This window comes from Eleutherodactylus coqui, chromosome 4 (genome assembly GCF_035609145.1).
Source record: "Eleutherodactylus coqui strain aEleCoq1 chromosome 4, aEleCoq1.hap1, whole genome shotgun sequence".
NCBI classification, from domain to species: domain Eukaryota; kingdom Metazoa; phylum Chordata; class Amphibia; order Anura; family Eleutherodactylidae; genus Eleutherodactylus; species Eleutherodactylus coqui.
The window spans coordinates 16,561,029-16,582,392 of NC_089840.1; the positions used below are offsets into that span (position 1 = coordinate 16,561,029).

Below are 21,364 nucleotides of genomic sequence, written 5' to 3' on the forward strand. Positions count from 1 at the left end.
TAGTGATGTCTTCAGGATCTGAACCAATCAGTAACAGCCTGTTAGCAGTTAGTTAGTAACAACCTGTTTGGGTGTTTTACCTGCATGGGGAACAATCACTAGCAGAGTGTTAGACATAAATTTACATTGCTACTGCACAAAGCTCAGACAGCAGCGATGTAAATTTACGCAGAGGCAGTAATGTATCATTAATAGTCAGAAATGTTGTGCTATCTATTTTAATGAATTTTAGTATTTTTTATGTTCCAGGTCATGTGACTATACTTGCCATTTTACAAAGGAGGAGTTACATGTTATGTAGCCCATAAAGCCAAAAAATGCCTCAGTCCTTAATTAAAGCAGTTCTAGATACTGTTATTGGACTGTTTCTATTCAAACTGTGTGTGTGGGTTCACAAATAAATCTGTTTTTGGCTTTGTTATGGGTAAGGGTCCTGTGACGCTTGAAATGCGTGAAAAGTCAACCTATTTTTTTTAATATGGAAAAATGATTCCGAGTTTACTGGCAACATTCTGTGCCAGAACACATTGGCTCTGTTCACATCTACGTGGGAGGCTCCATTGAGTGCCTCCAGCACAAATCCCTCCGAGAGTCCCTGAGGGCATGTCGGATGCTAGACAGACCCCATTATAGTCTGGCTCTCAGTCACAGGATGGATCCAGCTTGCTGTTTTTCTGTTCCCATGACAGAAAAGAAGAACGGAAAGCAAAGCATTCCTAGTTGACTATACTCTAGTGCACAACTTCAGTCCTCAAGGGCCCCAACAGGTCATGTTTTCAGGAAATCCTGTGGCTATGTATGAGGCGCTGACATCAATGACATCACTTATGCAATATGAGGAAATCCAGAAAGCCTGACCTGTTGGGTTCCCTTAAGGATCGGAGTGCACCTCTGCTGTAGTGTATCTTAGTCGTGTATTTTCTCCCAGACGCCTAGATCTGAGCATTTTACACTTTTGCAGCTGGTCACATTTAACTGTTTACCTTTTTTTTTTTCATTTTGCAATTTTTAACTAATTTAAGCGGAAAAAAAGCCTCAAAAATATGAAACCCCAGAGCATGAGTGCCGACAATGTGAATTCAGAATTTCCATTCATTAAGATTCTTCATCTGTCTGCTGCTCTAGAAGGTAAAGAGTAATTGAATAGGATTTTCTACTTCACAATATAACACAATCTGCACAAGAATAGTCAAAGCCACAAAGGATTCCAAAGAGAGGAAAAGAATAAAGGAAGGATTTATACTTTGGATCTAATCCCCTTTTGGCTAGAAAAAAGAAACACATCAAAAACCTAAGCAAGGCAGAAGGCCAAAGAAGTAGTCTAAGAATATTTCACTTGCGTTAGTTATTGTATCTTTAGGAACTTAGATCTAAGGTGGTAAGCAGGTTTTACATTTCACGGTTTGGGTGCAGTTTTCAAATGCCCTATTTAATAGCCAAAACTGGGCTTGCAATTTCTAACTGAACTGTTAAACTGATAAAAAGATAAACATTTTAGTGTTTGACTTTTTTCTTAAAGGAGTATCACCATCTCGGCAAGTTATCCCTATCCACAGGAAAGGGGATATCTTTCCAATCAGTGGGGGGTTGAACCACTGAAACTCCCAACGATCCAGAGAAATCACCTCCAGTGGGTCCAAAACATATGTGGCAGTGCACACCGCAGTGCCATTCACTTCAATAGGACTGCCAGACAGAGTCAAGTTTAAGCACTCAGCAATCTCGGCGATCCTATTTACTTTAATAGCAGCACCATGGATTGCCAAATGCTTGAATTCAGTTATCCCTGGGGATTCAACGGAAATGAATGGCACTGTATGAAATTTTAACCTGAAATACATAAATAGTCTAAATTTATTATTTTAACCAAAGGGCTTTTTCAGGGAACACATTAAAGGGGTTGTCCCGCGAAAGCAAGTGGGGTTATACACTTCTGTATGGCCATATTAATGCACTTTGTAATGTACATCGTGCATTAATTATGAGCCATACAGAAGTTATAAAAAGTTATTCACTTACCTGCTCCGTTGCTAGCGTCCTCGTCTCCATGGTGCCGTCTAATTTTCAGCGTCTAATCGCCAGATTAGACGCGCTTGCGCAGTCCAGGTCTTCTGCTTTTCTCAATGGGGCCGCTCGTGCCGGAGAGCGGCTCCGTGTAGCTCCGCCCCGTCACGTGCCGATTCCAGCCAATCAGGAGGCTGGAATCGGCAATGGACCGCACAGAAGAGCTGCGGTCCACGGAGGGAGAAGATCCCGGCGGCCATCTTCAACCGGTAAGTAAGAAGTCACCGGAGCGCGGGTACTCAGGTAAGCACTGTGCGGTTTATATTTTTAACCAGTGCATCGGGTTTGTCTCGCGCCGAACGGGGGGGCTGTTGAAAAAAAAAAAAAACCGTTTCGGCGCGGGACAACCCCTTTAAGGTCAAGTGCTCTGCAGCACAGAAAGCAAATTATGGTTTGGAATTAGATACAAACTATTCCTACAGGTGTCTCAACTTTTGTAGATTACTTTCAAACCCTTTAATTCTATATAACCAGTGTTGCAACAGACTGCATTACAACCCCCTCTATTGCAGAATTTTGATAGGTTTGCTCTTCAAGACAGAGCGCATTGCTATCATAATGGCAAAAAAGGCAAATACCCAAACAAGATAAACAAACAATTATAACGCTTATAAATGTAATTCTGTCCCACAGAGAAACTGCCAAGAAGAACAAAGTGGCAGTCAGTAAAAGTTCCTAAACCATAAAAAGCCACTTGGAAACTGACATGCAAACCAGAAGAAACTGACAGCAAGAGGCCTGGCAGACCAAAGGCCACTACAAAATTAGATGTCAACATTTTGAGAGACAACAGTTTGCGTAATTGGCGACTCGCAGCAGAAAATCTTCAAGCACAGCTTAATGCTGCAAAAAATAAAATAAACATTTCATTTGTGAATAGACCACTTCTATCTGCAGGTCTGACAGGCAGAGTATCAGTAAGAAAGCCACTGTGTGGTACATCTCGCAGGTTTTTTGCACACCATCAAGTAGATAAAAGGAGGGTTCCTGAGTGTGTGACACCAACTGTCAAACATGCAGGAGGAATCGTGATGGTCTGGGGCTCTTGCTGGATCCAGAGTTGACAACTTGCACATGGGTGACTGGCATGCTGGGCAAAAAAGGCTACCACAACATTTTAAAACGCCATGCAACACCCTCCGATGTTCGTCTAGTTGGTAAGGGCTTCATATTACAACAAGACTAGAGATGAGCGAACGTACTCGGTAAGGGCGATTTCGCAATCGAGCACCGCGATTTTCGAGTACTTCACTACTCGGGTGCGTCGGGGGCCGGGGAGAGGCGTGGCGGCGCGGGGGGTAGCAGCGGGGAATAGGGGGGAGCCCTCTCTCTCTCCCTCTCCCCCCCCACTCCCCGCTGCAACCCCCCGCGCCGCCACGGCGACCCCCGAATTTTTTCGCCCGAGTACGGAAGTACTCGAAAATCGCGGTATTCGGGCGAAAAAGGGGCGTGGCCGAGCACGTTCGCTCATGTCTAAACAAGACAATGATCCAAAATATGCTTCTAGATTATTTCAGAACTGCTTATATATCAGAAGACAAGAAGAAGCTGGTAGGCCACAAAGAATGGAATGGCCTGCACGGTCTCCAGGCTTAGACCCCATTGAGCTTGTTTGGCATGAACTGGACAGAAGGGTGAAAGCAACCTACAAGTGCAGCACATTTGTGGGAACCTCTGCAACAATGTTGTAAATAAATTTCTGAACAATATCTGAATGCAATTGTAGAAAAATGCCTCAAGTGAGTACAGCTGTTATATCAGCTAAATGTGTCTACTTTAAAGAGTCAAAAATCTAGATTTAATTTGGCAAATCAAGGTTATCCATTATTTGTATGCACCTTAGCGTGTTTATTTGTTCTATGCTTTCATTTCAAAGTACGTTCTAGACATTAAACTGTGTAAATATCAATACAAACTGGAAAAATGTAGGAGTTCTAAAAATTCTGACTGGTAGTGTATATATGTATGCTAATATTATGTAACTAGAGATGAGCGAGCATACTCGATAAGGCAAACTACTCGAGCGAGTAGTGCCTTATTCGAGTATCTGCCCGCTCGTCTCTAAAGAGTCGGCTGCCGGCGCAGGTGAGCGGTGAGTTGCGGGAGTGAGCAGGGGGCAGCGGGGGGGAGAGAGGAAGAGAGAGATCTCCCCTCCGTTCCTCCCCGCTCTCCCCCGCCGCTCCCCGCCCCTGCCGGCACCCGAATCTTTAGAGACAAGCGGGCAGGTACTCGAATAAGGCACTACTCAATCGAGTAGTTTGCCTTATTGAGTATGCTCGCTCATCTCTATATGTAACCCTTTAGTTATATCTACACTGATTGGCCACTTCATTAGAGCCCCTGGCCGTTTCACATTTGGGGCTTTCCTGTATGGAAATTATAGTGGTGACCCCAGAGTACAACATTAAATCATGCGATCAGTTTTAGGTGGATCAGTCTCAGTATGATTTCACATTAAAAATGGGAAAATCTGTCGATCTGAGTGACTTCCCTTTTAGATGTGGTAGACTAGACAGGGCCAGAATTTTACTATCAACCTCATGGGATCATCTTGCGCAACTGTGTGGAGAGTTTACAAAAATGGCATGATCGTGGAAAAACATCCAGGAAAAACGGGATCCTGTGGATGAAAATAGCTCATCACCGAAGGCGATCAGAGGGGGATGTTAAGATTCCTTCTATTATAAAGGTGCTGCACAGTCAAGAGCATCCAAATACAATAATTGTGCTCCAACTAACATTTCTGAACATACAACTCCTCATTCCTTGGCACGGATGGGCTATAAGAGCAGACGACCAGTTTCACCTCCATTGTCTCTAGTAGAAATAGAAAGGTGAGACTCCAGTGGGCAAAGAGCACCAAAATTGGATCACTAAGTAGTGAAAGACATCATCTAGTCAGATTTCTGTTTTACCATGTTAATGGGGGTCAGAATTTGGCACAAGCACCATGAACTGATGACCCCTTCCTGTCAGCTGATCCAATGGGCATGGACCAATATTCCAGCAGAACTATTTCAACACCTCGTGGAAGCTACACGATGAACTACTGTGATTCTACAAGCCAAAAGAGGTTGAATGCGCTACTAGGTTGGTGTCTCGAGTAAGTTGGCCATTGAGTATATATTATACTGCATATGTTGTAAAATACTAAACCGCATATCAATAGTCTTACTATCAGTACTAACATAATAATGTAAACAGTGTAAGATCTACTCTATTCTTTAGCTCTTGCTAATCACTTTATCTTTCTGACATTGTTTTGCCCCTCTCAGCTATATATTTAGAACAGTGGACAGCATTGCTTATTTTGTTGCTATTAGATATGACACAGAATTGCTCTCTGGTTACAGTTCTACTCAATACACGGAGGTCTGTCATATCCACTAATTGTCAAAATAAATAACTTTGTCTGAAAATATACATAAATACATGGTAAAAATCTAATCCCAAAATTCTACCACGACAAGCATGCATGTACTTTAACCCCTTAAGTACCATTTTTTTTTTTTGGGGGGGGGGGTTAGTTTTTTCTATCATTACCTTTTGAGAAATATAACTTTTATATTTCATTGAAATAAATGCAAGCCGTGCCTGCAGTTACAAGTACCGGCCTCTGTGTGTTTGCGGCGCTGACAGCATGCACCCGCTCAGCTGATCAGTCGGGGTCCAGCCGATCAACTATTGATGACCTATCCCGAGGATAGGTCATCAATAGTATTTATCACAGAAAACCCCTTAAGGGCTCAGTCAGATGAGTGTTTTTTTTATGCATGCATGGGCGCGTAAAAAAAAAAACGCTGGACGCATGTGAAAAAAAACGTGTGACCGAAGCTAAAATTTGCACATAAATAGTGCGGCCCCATTGAAAGCAATCGGAGAGGATTGCTATTCCCTGCTGTGGCTGTCACAGCTGCAGCGGGGGATTCCTTGGATGTGAAACCCCTGGATGCTGTCACTGGGTTCAGTGAGAAGGGGGACTCCCCGCAGGGATGAAGGAATCCCCTGCCACAGCTGTCACAGCAGTGGCAGAGGAGCACGATTTTCTCCCTATGTTTTCACTGGGGAGGAAGGCTCCACTTTTCTAAACGCTGTCCTATCTTTTGCAGGTGCAAATTTTTTGCTCTTGTAAAAAACAGACATGTGACTGCTTATATTGGAAAGAATTGGTACTAGTAGAGCCCTTTTTAAAACGCGCCTATACATGCGTGAAAAAAACGCTCATCTGACTGAGCCCTGAAGGGGTTTGCCAAGACATTAGAAAAAGTTAAAATGGCTTAAAATGAAGAAAAATGGAAAACTCACCTATCCTTGTAGCTACCTGTCCAGCGCTGCAGCTCCGATGTCCGCTGCATGGAGCCCAGAAGAAGCAGTGGGCCGCTCAGCCACTCACAGGCTTCAACAGGGTTTCTTCTATGGCTGGGTGTTCACATGCACAATGAACGACATGTGACCGCCTGCCATTTCTTCTGTGTTCTGCAGCAGCGGGCACTAAAGCTGCAGGGCTGAACGAGGAGCTACTGGGATAGGTAAGTATTCAATTTTGCATCATTTAAGCCCTTTTGACTCTTCTTTCTGTCCCAGAAAACACAGTTAAAAATGTTTAAATAGGAAGAAATGAAAGAAAATATGCAAAAAATATACTATTATTTTTGGCTTTTGGGGGAGTTCCTGATAGAGCCGGGGATTTTTCATGATTGGCAGGGGAAGATTTATTATAGTGGCCCTTTAAGAGCGCGGCATGTGCACACTTGCGCCCTCTGGATCACTGACAGAGTCAGGGCCAATGCCAGAGCTGCACGTCTGCCAGAACGAGAAAAAGAGGCACGCTGGCGCCTACAAACTGTAACAAATTGTGGGTCTGGCCCGGATCCACTGTGGCTTTTGCATTTTCTTTCCTCCTCGATCACCTTGTGTTTTCTAAACTGTAACAAATTGGTGACTGCATTATAATTTAGAGGAAAACATGTAGCCGTCTAAAAAATGTAGCTAATGCTAATAGACTGACTAAGGCAGACAGCTTTTTTCTTTCCCTCCTTTTAACTAAACTCATCAGGTAGTTTATAATCTGAACACTATGATACTCGTACTTCGTCTTCTGCATAGCGCTGCTCCTTTATGTTGCGGCTTAGTAGAAGGACATCACTGACCGCTGCATCTCACCATCCTTCCTAGTCTTTCAGATGCTAGAATATTCAATCAGAAGTGCCCTGTGTGTCAAAGCGAAGGAGCCGGTATCCTATAGCTGCCGGGATATCAAAGGAAAATTGTTTTCCCACCCACTGCATAACAATATATTCATTTCTGTGAGAGAAGACAAAATTGTGTTAGTTCCCTAGAATCTTGCGGTTTGGAAGCTTGGGTTGATTTATAGCTCAGTCTCAACATATTCTCAGTTTGATGTGACAAACAGCAGCGTCTGACAAAAGAAGAACTTAATCCTCCCTCTTCATGTCGCTGTCACTAGGAGATCCGCATAAATAAAGCAAGGAACATATTGTCTGCTTCCAAGGTGTCATTAAGCTTAAAGGGGTAGTTGTGTCTGATAAGCCAGACATGATGATATTGAGATGCTTGCCACAGGTGGGGGCAGATAAAGCTCTTGTTGATCAACTGTTATTGCTAGGAGAGGATATTGTTGAGGATATTGTTGCCATACTGTTGCCATGGTGGGTGAAATATGGTAATACATACCACCGAGTTTGGGGAGGGTATGGTTTCTTCTTAGGGCGAGCAGCTAGTGAGAAGGCTTATAAGGCCATGCGTGTTCCTCTGGGAAATCTATACAAATGGGAAGATGAAACAATGCCTCTACAGCACCACCTGTTGGAAGACAGCATTCCTGCAAGTCAGTGTTAAAGCCTTTTAACAAGCCTTGTAACAAGGACTGGGAATATAAGACAAAACCAGCGTCTTCTCCAGTAGAAAAGGATAACCATGTACAGACAGGCTGTTTTGGGGTCTTTGCATCTCATCAGTGTACAGTAGGTTTCTGGTTCGGCTAATGGCTTAGTTTGCAACGTGGGTCAGGAAACGTATGGTTTCTCCTTAGGGAGAGCACCTAGAAGATGTGAGGAGACTTATAATGGCATGCATGCTCCTCTGGGAAATGTATGCAAATGAGAAGATGGAGCGATGACTCTACATTGCCAACTCTTGAAAGGCAGCACCTAGTGAGGAGACATATAAGGGCATTCATGTAAGGTACCATGTAGTACATGAAAGTCTTACAGAACAGGTGCTGCTCTTTGCAGTGTTTGTACACTCTGGCTACTGGAGCAATCACAAGCCTGGGATCCCTCTATGATGCCAGTCGTCCCTATTATAGCATCATGGAGCCACCATCTTTAGAAAGTTTGCAAAGGCTTAAAGGGATTTTTTCAGCTAAACACATTTAGCACCTGTCCACAATATAGATAATAAATTATGATCAGTGGGCGTCTGACCTATAGGGTTATGAGAACAATGCACCCCAAGTGAGTGACCATGACTCACAGACTGATGAAGATATCCAATAGCTCAGCTATCTCCATAAACTGTGAATGTGCACCAACTCTCCTTTTGCTAGGAGAACTCAGGATGTGGGAATATAAGACAAAGCCAGCGTCTTCTCCAGTAGAAAAGGATAACCCCATGATCCCTGGGGTTCTGGTGGTTGCAACCCCAGCAATCATACATTTTTCAATCATGTGGTGGATAGATGATAATGTAATTAGTGAGAAAACTCCTATAAAGGACATTTGAGGGCCATTTACAAGCTGATGATAGAGGATAATGCTAGGGATTAGAGATGAGCGAGCATACTCGCTAAGGACAATTGCTCGATCGAGCATTGTCCTTAGCGAGTATCTTCCCGCTCGGAAGAAAAGGTTTGGCGGCCGGCGCGGGTGACAGGTGAGTTGCGGCCATGAGCGGGGGGAGTGAGGGAGAGAGAGATCTCCCCTTCATTCCTCCCCGCTCTCCCCCGCCGCTCCCCGCCCACTGCCAGCAGCCGAATCTTTGGTCCCGAGCGGGCAGGTACTTGCTAAGGGCAATGCTCGATCGAGCAATTGCCCTTAGCGAGTATGCTCGCTCATCTCTACTAGGGATCCCTAATACAATTGTATCACATACCAGAATACACTATTGACAATGACAAAATGCTATAGAACGTCTGTTAACCTATTTAGTTTGTTGCATTGTTGCTTCCAACTCCCTCTCCACCAAACAGTTACAGTAATAGTCAAAGAACACTGGCGTATTTCTACATATACAGTATACCGCTTGACTTACAGTAGTAGTATGCCATGTACTCCCCAAGATGGCTACGGCAATTTTGTGCGGAGTGATATCTTACTTAAAAGTTATGTCCCTACTTACAAAAAATTGATCGGGATGACATATGACTGGAATTTGTCCAATAGGCATGGACCACAAAAATGTTTCCATTTAGTTAAAGGAATCCAGACTCCAGCAGAAGTCCCCAGTGCAGACTTATCTCCATTGTTACTTTTCAGACACATATCCGAACATTAGTGCATCAAATTGAATCAGTGGAGAACAGCAGCAGAGGTACGGCTCAGTGCACATAGGTAACATTTCCATTTTTGGTGGAGATGTGAATTCATTTAAAATGTAGATTGCGGTGACACGTTGCAATAAATATAACGTTTGACAAATGAGTGAATTGTAAATGAGAACATTTCAGAATTAATGTTATTTGTTTCACTATACAAATCGAAAATGAATTCACGTACGCTACGTCAAGTGTATCATTACAATCTCTTCTAATTCACTTACCATGAAAAAAGAGGGCGACTGCTATTCCAGTCTCATTACAATTTTCAACTAAGTTAACTAAAGTGATTTTCGGAATTGGACTTGTTATTATTTTTAATGCAAATGAGGAGATAATAGATGAGGCTTATAAGGCCAAGAAATGAGAGATTTATTATTATGAGGGTGGATTTTCACTTTTATCATCATTATGTCCTAAACGACGTGCTTTGTAATTTCTTATCATATATCGTTCACTTCTCCAATCTCCATTCAAATGGGTTGTCGGACAACAGCTAGGAAACCATTGCCACCGGGTCCCCCATGCATTAACATAACAAATCATTGGTTACCCACCTCTTCCCACTCTCTGCTGTCATTTTTGGTCTCCACTGTTTTCATCTACAGGCTGCTGTGACATCCCGTAAACCTGATGTATCATGATTGCTGAGAGCTGTCATTGGCTGCTGCATTTTATTTTAGAAGGGATGTCTGGGGACGAGCGGGGAAGTGCAAAGAGGTGAGTAATTGCTGATTTGTTATTTTTGCCACCCATGCCAGTTTTGGCCTATGTGAAGAAGCCCAATTGCACGCCAGATTGCACCTTGGGTTGAGTTGAGTTGACTGGCTGCTCATTAGTCTGCACATGAACACTTTTGCTCCTCTACATTGCAATCTAGTGTGCCACATGCTAATAAGGTATATGGCGATTGAGCCTTCCCTGCAGTATATATCTTGTATCTGGCTTCTTTTTTGATGAGTTGTCTTTGTACATTTTTTATCACCTCTGTGATTTTATATGGTTAATAGTGAGATCGCGTAGGTACTGGCGGACGCATGGTGCCCTTGCCATGGCCCATGAGCTTATGTCTTTTGGCCAAAATACCAACGGACACACGCATTTATCAGTGGGTGGGTTTTTTGCATGCGGCTTGCTATAGATACTGGGGGAGTCCACGATGGCATGCTAGTGTGGTGCACTTTGTTAATACAGGGCAATCCACAGCTTTGTCATTGTGGGTTGTACTCCTGTATGGTGTGGCACACCTATCTATGGCTGTCATCTTGGTATCAGTTCATACTGTGCAGATTAGGGTTATCAGTAGTCACCCCTCCCCTACCTTGGGTTGAGTTGAGCGGCTGCTCATTAATCTGCACATGAACACTTTTGCTCCTCTATATTGCAATCTGGCGTGCCACATGCTATTATTGTATATGGTGATTAACCCCTTAGTGACGGCCCCATTGCCTTTTTACGTCCAGGCCTGCTGGGCTTTATTCCTAGAGGACGTAAAAACATGCCTCCTCTAGGAATTAAAGCCCTGCAGGCTCAGGACGTGATAGCTCCATGCTGCCGGTTACCGGAGGCAGCCGACAGCATGGAGCTGTCTTCCAGGGCTGCAGGACCCCACCCCCGGTCACGTGATCACGTTAAAGTTAACAAGAAGTTGTGGCAAGTTAAGATTTCAGCTCCCCTTATGGATCGGATCCGTAATGGGAGCTGAGAGTACTCACCCGCCGTCCTCCGCGCCGTCCGGCATCTTCTTCTTTCTCCCCAACCCTGCCGCCGGCGTCTGCGCATGCGCGCCAGACGCATTACGTCACGCGCATGCGCAGAGAGCCGGGAGGCCCGGGAAATTTAAAAACTCCCTGCTCCCGGCTAGTATGAGTAGCCGAGAGCAGGGAGCTGTGACCGGGAGCTGCTGTATGCAGTTCCTGGTCACATGATCGCTGCTATCCAATGGATAGCAGTGATCATGTAAAAGTTAAAAAAAAGTTTAAAAAGTGTAAAAAAAAAAAAAGAAAAAAACGTTTGTTTCATCTCCCCTCATGAATTATATCCATAAGGGGAGATGAAATTAGGTACCTAAAGCCCCCGGATTTTTTCGCACAATGCCCAGCTTCTGTGCACGCGTCCGTCGCCAAAATGGCGGACGCAGGCACAAAAGCCGCAGATTGGCGGGGTAATTTAAAATCTCCCCGGACCTGGCTACTAAATGTAGCCAAGAGCCTGGAGATTTCATGGGGTGCCATGTTACGCGTTTCCCAGTTACGTGATCGCCGTTATCTAATGGATAACGGCGATCATGTAAAAGTAAAAAAAAGCTCAATTTTCACCTCCCGTCACGGATCGGATCCGTGAGGGGAGGTGAAATTACTTAAATAAGGCCACCGGTGATTTCCCCTGATGGGATCCTTATCCGCGGACCTTTCCCCAGTTTTGGCGCATGCGCCCGTCGCCAAAATGGTGGACGCAAGCGCAGAGTATACAATTTTTTTTTATTTTAACACATTTTAGGATGAATTGCAGGGAAGGGCTTATATATTTAAGCCCTTCCCGACAATTCACCCCGCGCACGCCGGCAGCCCATTGCTTTCAATGGAGCGGCTGTATTGCCGGCTCCATTGAATTCAATGGGCAAACATCGTTCTTCTCTGTCACAGCTGTTACAGCTGTGGCAGAGAAGAATGATTTGTCTTCTATATGTTCTCAATGTAGTCGGCGCTGCTGCCGCCGGCCCCATTGAGTGCATATAGAGAAGAGAACAGGAATCGCAGATCGCAGATAGGTGCGATCTGCGATTTCTGTTCTATAATTTATCGGACGAGCGCATAAAAAGCGCTCATGTGTCCGATACCATTGCAAAGCAATGGTTTTATAAAATCGCCGGACGCATGCGCAAATCGCGGCTAAGAACGCCCGTCTGACTAAGGCCTGACTCTGATTTACCCTGCATAAAGTTCAACTCTTCTAGGAAGGTTTTTTTTTTATATATACACTACCGTTCAAAAGTTTGGGGTCACCCAAACAATTTTGTGTTTTCCATGAAAAGTCACACTTATTCACCACCATGCGTTGTGAAATGAATAGAAAATAGAGTCAAGACATTGACAAGGTTAGAAATAATGATTTGTATTTGAAATAACATTGTTTTTACATCAAACTTTGCTTTCGTCAAAGAATCCTCCTTTTGCAGCAATTACAGCATTGCACACCTTTGACATTCTAGCTGTTAATTTGTTGAGGTAAGCTTGTGAAATTGCACCCCACGCTTCTAGAAGCATCTCCCACAAGTTGGATTGGTTGGATGGGCACTTCTGGCGTACCATACGGTCAAGCTGCTCCCACAACAGCTCAATGGGGTTCAGATCTGGTGACTGCGCTGGCCACTCCATTACCGATAGAATACCAGCTGCCTGCTTCTGCTGTAAATAGTTCTTGCACAATTTGGAGGTGTGTTTAGGGTCATTGTCCTGTTGTAGGATGAAATTGGTTCCAATCAAGCGCTGTCCACTGGGTATGGCATGGCGTTGCAAAATGGAGTGATAGCCTTCCTTATTCAGAATCCCTTTTACCCTGTACAAATCTCCCACCTTACCAGCACCAAAGCAACCCCAGACCATCACATTACCGCCACCATGCTTAACAGATGGCGTCAGGCATTCTTCCAGCATCTTTTCATTTGTTCTGCGTCTCACAAACGTTCTTCTTTGTGATCCAAACACCTCAAACTTGGATTCATCCGTCCACAACACTTTTTTCCAGTCTTCCTCTGTCCAATGTCTGTGTTCTTTTGCCCATCTTAATCTTTTTTTTTTATTGGCCAGTCTCAGATATGGCTTTTTCTTTGCCACTCTGCCCTGAAGCCCAAAATCCCGCAGCCGCCTCTTCACTGTAGATGTTGACACTGGTGTTTTGCGGGTACTATTTAATGAAGATGCCAGTTGGGTACCTGTCAGGCGTCTGTTTCTCAAACTAGAGACTCTAATGTGCTTATCTTCTTGCTTAGTTGTGCAACGCGGCCTCCCACTTCTTTTTCTACTCTGGTTAGAGCCTGTCCTCTGAAGGGAGTAGTACACACCGTTGTAGAAAATCTTCAATTTCTTAGCAATTTCTCGCATGTTATAGCCTTCATTTCTAAGAACAAGAATAGACTGTCGAGTTTCAGATGAAAGTTCTCTTTTTCTGGCCATTTTGAGCGTTTAATTGACCCCACAAATGTGATGCTCCAGAAACTCAATCTGCTCACAGGAAGGTCAGTTTTGTAGCTTCTGTAACGAGCTAGACTGTTTTCAGATGTGTGAACATGATTGCACAAGAGTTTTCTAATCATCAATTAGCCTTCTGAGCCAATGAGCAAACACATTGTACCATTAGAACACTGGAGTGATAGTTGCTGGAAATGTGCCTCTATTCACCTTTGTAGAATTTGCACAAAAAACCAGGCATTTGCAGCTAGAATAGTCATTTACCACATTAGCAATGTATAGAGTGCATTTGTTTAAAGTTAGGACTAGTTTAAAGTTATCTTCATTGAAAAGTACAGTGCTTTTCCTTCAAAGATAAGGACATTTCAATGTGACCCCAAACTTTTGAACGGTAGTGTATTTCCTTATTTGAATTTTTCAGCAAAAGCAATGGTCCATAAAGAGCTTACAACTCATCATAGGATCTAATTGTTGTAAGGTATCAGTCAGGAGAAAGGGACCAAAACATTTCCAAGGCATTACATATACAATGGAACACATTGAAGACATCATCAAGAAGTAGATTAAATTTTGCACAACCGTAACACTACCAAGAACTGAATATCCCTCAAAAATGTATTAAAAAAGGTGAAGAAAATTGGTCTAGGAAGATGCCAAACGGAACAGTAACACTAAAGGAGCTGCAGGAGTTTCTGGTAAGCATTGGTTGTGTAGAGCATGTGACCCCCATCTCCTGTATTCTTCATAGTCTGGGCTGTGGGGTAGGGGGGCAAAATGAAAGCCTTTTCTAAGAAAGAAAAACACCCAAGCCCAACTATGTTTTGCCAATACCTACATCAAGTTTTTCAAAAGTTTGTGAGACCAAGGTTGAACTTATTAGCCATAATTTCAAAATATACTTTGATGCAAAGCCAACACTGTGCATCACTAGAAGAACCCCACACCCACCGTGAAGATAGTGGAGACAGCATTATGTGCGGGGCTGTTTTTTCTGCTGCTGCAACTAGGACTTTAGTCAAGATGGAGGAATTATGAACAGTTCCAAAATATCAGTCCATTCTAGGGTAGTGGCCCAGAGTAAGTGGGGCCCCTCCATAATGTTTTATGTCTGTCTTGTCAGTGTCTTGTCTGTGGTATGCATTTGATTTATGTGGATTGCATGGCTGAAGGACTGCAAGAGTTAATGTTTGGTATGTGGTGTCCTGTCTGAAAAATGTAATGTTTTGTGTGTCATGTGACTATGTTATATATGTATATGTGTTTGAAAGAATTCGAGTGGAGATAGAGAGAAAAGTCTGTTGATGTGAGAGAAGCCTGACACCCACACACCAGACGAGTCGGTCTGGGTGTGGATCATGGAGGATTCTGAGCGATGCCTGATGCTCAGCCTGGGCCTAACTAACCCAGGAATTCTCAGCACTTCTGGGAAGTGCTGGGAGTGAAATAAACTTCTCTACAGTGAGAGGACGAAGAAAAAGCAAAGTGATTGTTGACCGGTAGAGAGAAAGAGTTTGCCGTGATTGGGTATCACACAGATAACTTGGACTGTGGATTGTCCAAATGCCCCGAGTGTCCTCCCTGTTGTACCAAGACTGTTTGTTTGGAATTACGTTGTGGAGTTTATAGTTAACGGACGGAACCAGCCGTTTCCATTTCTTATTCAGAAAGTTGCCCTGTGTGTGGACTACTTTATTCCATCTGGGAGATCCGTCACAGAGGACAGAATGGTGGCATCACGAGTGACAATTGGACTTAAGGTAATTCCTGTGATCTCCCCTAGCAGTAACGTGGTCATGTCTCGAGCTACCCCCAGGGGTTGGGTGGGGGGAGACGGAAGAGCCCCGTGACAAGGCCTTTCTCTACCACGCTGTCTCTTCGGCTGTGGGCCTGCTCCTCAGATGCTGCACTGGCACAAAATCTTCTGGCCTCTGCTTAAAAGCTGAAGATGAAGAGGAAGTCCACCTTCTGGTATGACAGCAGCCCAAAGCATACCTTCAAAGCAACAAACAAATGGCTTCGCCCGAAGAAGATCAAAGTTTTGGAATGGCCCAGCCTGAGCCCAGATCTGAATCCCATTGAAATTGTTGGATGACCCGAGGAAGGTACTACACACACGAGATGTGCTCATAATCTGATAAATTTGGGGCACTTTTGCTAGGACGAGTGGGCAAAGACATTTACCCCAAAAGACTGAATGATGTCATAATGGGACATCAATAAAGTATGTTTAGGGGGTGAATATTTTTGCAACCACGTTATTTTTCCACCTCAAAAGATTTCAATCTGTTTTTCAATGTTCAAGTAATGGATCACATTGAAGGTGGAAATAAATGTGAAATGATTCATCTTTGCTGTATTTTTTTTCTGACGACGTTTATCGTGCAGATTAAATAATGCGCTACTTTAATAGATTGGACTTTTATAGACGCGGCGATACCAAATATGTATTTTTATTTTGTTATTTAGATTCTTTTATTATAAATATGATAAAAGGGATTTTTTCAAACTTTTTTTTTTTTTTTTAATAATTAGTAAAACGTTATTAATAGAGATGAGCGAACGTACTCGGTAAGGGCTATTTCGCAATCGAGCACCGTGATTTTCGAGTACTTCACTACTCGAGTGAAATGTACTCGGGTGCGCCGGGGGGCAGGGGGAGGCGCGGCGGAGCGGGGGGTAGCAGCGGGGAACAGGGGGGAGCCCTCTCTCTCTCCCTCTCCCCCCCACTCCCCTCTGCAACCCCCCGCTCACCCACAGCGTACCCGAGTACTTTTCACCCGAGTAGTGAAGTACTCGAAAATCGCGGTGCTTGATTGCGAAATCAAGTACGTTCGCTCATCTCTAGTTATTAATCTTAGTTTTCCTGTTCTTTTTAGTACCCGGAGGGGACAACAACTTTATATTTTTTAACATGACAAAAACATGGCATTTTAACTGTGCAGTGTAGACCTTTTATATCCACTGTACATAACACAATTGGTGATAAGCTGTGGCCATCTAGTGTTCCTACCTGCAAAATAACCCATGAAGGCTGCTGTATGTCACTGAGGCAGAAAAGTTCCCTCTATAATAAATATTATTCACCGAAGGGAACCACTAAATGTAAAACTTAACTTTTAATAGATATAAATAATTTTTTTTTTATATAAAAATTTGCGTGATTGGATGTGTTTCTTAATATCTATGCCTATGATAACATATAGATACAGCGGAGACAAGTCTTCACAGCACAATGGCTGTGAGCATTTGAGCATAATCTATGCCATTGTGCTGTGAAGACCTGTCTCCACATTAATCCATCCTGATGACGCAGCAGTACTATCTAAACTGCAGAAACGCGTTGATGGATATAGGAGGGCACTGAATGTGATTACACAAAAACAATTCAGGCGCTAATTAGTATTAGGGACAGCTATCTATTATCACAGACACTCCAGTAGAAGTGTAGCTGACCCTATGAGACAGAAACAACTCTTTACCAGAAAAGAAACGGATCAGGCCAATAGATAGCTAGACTTTAATAGCATATAGCCCTCTCTGCAATCAGACTTCATTGAAATATATGCGTAGCCAACAAACGCATATTATTTTTCTCTATGTCTGAATATAACATATTGGTGTAGTTTAATGCAGCAAGAATTTACTGCATTATTCTTATAAGTTACCTGGCCAACACCCCTCATTCGCCGTAAATGCGATTGTGGCTTATGAGTGTGAAGTAATGTACTTATCTCTGGCTTTTTTTTGCTATATTATAAAGCAGAGTGAGTACTATCCTAACCTCTGATATTAAGGGGTGTAACTTTTCTCTGGTCTGAACAAATAAATGCAGAGGATAGGCTGTATTTATATGTTATCATAGGCATAGATATTAAGAAACACATCCAATGTTACCATGCAGCGCGGCACGGGGTCCCGTGGTCGGCGCGCGTCGCTCCGGCGTCGGCTCCGGCGTCGGCTCCGGCGGCCTGAAGCCCTGTGTCGGGGTTATCCCAGCGGCTTGGGGCGGCGGCGTGGGCATGTCCTCCCGTAGGGTGCCGCCCGCACTCCTACGTTCTTCTTATACAGCAGTGGGTGGAGTTGCCTCCTCCCACTCTCCGCCCCTGGGCGGAACCCTGTGGTTAAAAGACTGGCAGTGAATTGAGCTCACTGCCAGTTATTGGTTCTGCTTTCATCTAGTCAGTCTGTCTGCAGGTTTCCTCAGCCAGTCCCTAGTTGTCTGTCAGCTCCTTCTTGCTATCCTTTGCTTAGTCTGTTTCTGTTGGTCCTGTTAGCCTCTAGTCTGGTCTGTCTCAGTCAGCACTAGTTGCTATTCAGTGTCCTGTCAGTTTGCCTGTGAGCTCCATCTCTAGCCCTGCTTGTACTTGTAAGTTCTGTTGGTTTGTTCCACCTGCCTCTTCTGTCGGCACTCTGTCCCCCGTTAGTGAGTTTCCATCTAGGTAGTCGCCAGGTCCCTAGCCAGAGCAGGGACCGCCGCCCAGTTGTCCGCCTGGGGATAGCCAGGGCCGAGGCAAGTAGGCAGGGACAGTGGGGTGCGGGAAGATCAGGGCACCCCACCTGGCGCTCGGGGGGGGGGGGGGCAGAGTGCCGTAACATCCAATCAGGCAAATTTTTATTTTAAAAAATGTATTTATATCTATTAAAAGTAAAGTTTTACATTTAGTGGTTCCCTTCGGTGAATAATGAAGGCTGCTGTAAAGCATATCTTCTAAATTCTCTAAATTCTGTTAAATCTAACTCAGGAAACTAACATACAGACAACAGAATAAAAAATTCTGCAATCACAAAATATAAACAGATACAAAAAATGGAAACTGTTTCTCTATTCGCTTTAAATTCATTAAAATAATTATTTTATACATAGTCCCTTTAAAGTGATCCTTTGATATCAGAAAAATATCTGTCTTGGAGCTAGGGGGTGGGTGGGTTGGTTAGAAGGGATTATGATCTGTAGTTATGCTTCCCAGCCATCCTTCCAACCAACTGATTCCCGGTCCCATTATCGGATACCCAACATGCCTAAAACAATTTTATAATTAGTTAATACACACAGTGCACTGCTCATTGATTGACCAGCACCGATCATGTGAGCACTAATCAGAGAAATGGGTATAGAGCTTTGGTATTCTAACACTATCAATGGACTAAACTGGAGAATCACTTTAACTACCATGTGCCACCATGCTGAGAATCAGGTTATCACAATGTGCCAGTCATGCTAATGATTGCTACAGTTATAAGTGTTGCAACCTTTTTACACTAGAATTCTGGCATAAACACTTTTATGAATTCCCACCATAGTTTTAAAAGATAGCAACCTAGATACCTATAGCTACCACTAGGGGGAGCTTCAGAGCTCAGTGCATACAGTTTTATTATTGAGTGCAATGTATACAGTAAGCGAGCCCTTGTGGTAGTGATAGATAGTCTGTAAGAATCTAAGTGCAAAAGAGTGACTGAGGCAGGCAACGGTTGCAAAACTATGCAGCTGACTTTGCTGATCAGAGGATAGCATAGGGGATAACTTTATGATCGTGGGGGTCTGACCACCGATTCTGAGAATGGAGCTCCCAAGGTCACTGTTTGAACAAAGCGGAGGTCACACATGCACACAGGTGCTCCATTCATGTCAGTTGGCGAACTAGAGAATGCCGAGCATTTGTAGTTAGCAATTTCCAACACTCAAACTGAAATTGGGAGAGATGACAACCCTCCCGATCAAACTGAAATGACATGCACAACCTCCACTCCATTCATGTGGGCACCTTTGGGATTTCTGTTCTTGGGATCAGTGGAGGTCCCAATGGTTAGATCCACAGCAATCATAAAGTCATCCCCCATCCTGTTGATAGAAGATTACTTTATACCTTGGCACAACCCCTTTAATGGTGGACATTCACTTTAATGTTTCAATAACTAAAATAAAAAAAAATCCATAGTAAATGTACTCACACTTCTGTATTTAACAACATAATTTAATATTGGGGCACCGCCATCATCTTGCTTTGTTATGCTTAGTTTAAAGCTTTTGCCTGCACCCGGCTGTCCATGAATAGAGGGAGGACTTGGTTCACCTGAAGAAAAAAAATATATACAGTTACAATTATGTGTTAACAATGAGGTCTGTTTATTGTTTACATCATTGGTGAAGGCATTTTACTTTCCTCTTAACATGGCAATGTACAGGTTGTTCCAAAAGTGTGGAAACACCCATATGTGTGAATCACCATGGATATATATATATATATATATATATATATATATATATATATATATATAAGGGTGCATTCACATGAACGTATATCGGCTCGGTTTTCACGCCGAGCCGATATACGTTGTCCTCGTGTGCAGGGGGGGGGAGGATGGAAGAGCCAGGAGCAGAAACTGAGCTCCCGCCCCCTCTCTGCCTCCTCTCCGCCCCTCTGCACTATTTGCAATGAGAGGGGGCGGGACAGGGGTGGGGCTAAGGTCCCCGAATTAGCCCCGCCCCCGTCCTGCCTCTCCCCATTGCAAATAGTGCAGAGGGGCGGAGAGGAGGCAGATAGGGGGCGGGAGCTCAGTTCCTGCTCCTGGCTCTTCCATCCTCCCCCCTCTGCAGATGAGGACGACGTATATCGGCTCGGCGTGAAAACCGAGCTGATATATGTTCATGTGAGTGCACCCTTAGTCAGATCCCATTCAATAATAAAGTTATCCCCTATCCTGTTGGTAGAAGATAACTTTACACCTTGGCACAAACCACTTAATGGTGGAAATTCGTATATAGTATTTCCAGTTTGGCAGATGGTGAACCAGGTTTGCATACAAGCAGCGGGAGAGGAGGGAAGCCATGTTACCACATATTTAGCCATTTTAAATTCCAACATCTTGGTGTTCTTCAATTTAACATAACTTTATTCGTTCTCCTGTTAACACAGTGATGATTTTATTCATTACAGGCAATGTGAATGATGGCGTTATCTCAAGCAGCACGTCTTGCATTTGTCCTTATGTCAGGTGAATAAAGCAAACATGTCATCGCCGCAGATTTCAATCAATTGCACCCAACCAGACCTCCCATTACCTACAGTGCACCAACCAAACTTCTTTCCAAAGTCCAAGAAACAGGTTCTGTTGCTGATATACCAAAATCTGGACTACCAAAACCAGTTACTAATGAAGCATCATCAACCGCTGTTCTGGCCTCGTTCAGCAAGAGCCACAACGTAGCATTCACCTGTCTCAAGAATGTGGATTTAGCAGGTCCTCCATACAGCCATTTTTGTCTATACATAAATGGCTTCCTTACAAAGTGCAGATGGCGCAACACCTGATGGAGGACGATCTCACCACCTTCTGCTTGAGATAACGCCATCATTCACATTGCCCGTAGAGAAGAAAAAGCATTGTGTTAACATGAGAACACATAAAGTTATGTTAAAATGGAGCACACCATTGCTTGCTGGTGAAATTCTCTGCCAGTTTGATATATCACACACCTACCTTCCTATTGGAAAAATAGTGTTGAATCCAAGATAACAGCATCCAAAATGCCCAACATTTTGTTGACATGGCC

At 43.7% G+C, this 21,364-nt stretch overlaps 1 protein-coding gene across 1 annotated transcript in view; it reads right to left on the reverse strand.

Moving 5' to 3' along the window:
- NCAM2 (neural cell adhesion molecule 2) overlaps positions 1–21,364 on the reverse strand; it is a 455,107-nt gene that overhangs the window by 75,613 nt on the left and 358,130 nt on the right. Inside the window, exon 14 of the mRNA XM_066599100.1 lies at positions 19,762–19,883. Coding sequence (XP_066455197.1) covers positions 19,762–19,883 — 122 coding nt within the window. The remainder of the gene's footprint in view (positions 1–19,761; positions 19,884–21,364) is intronic.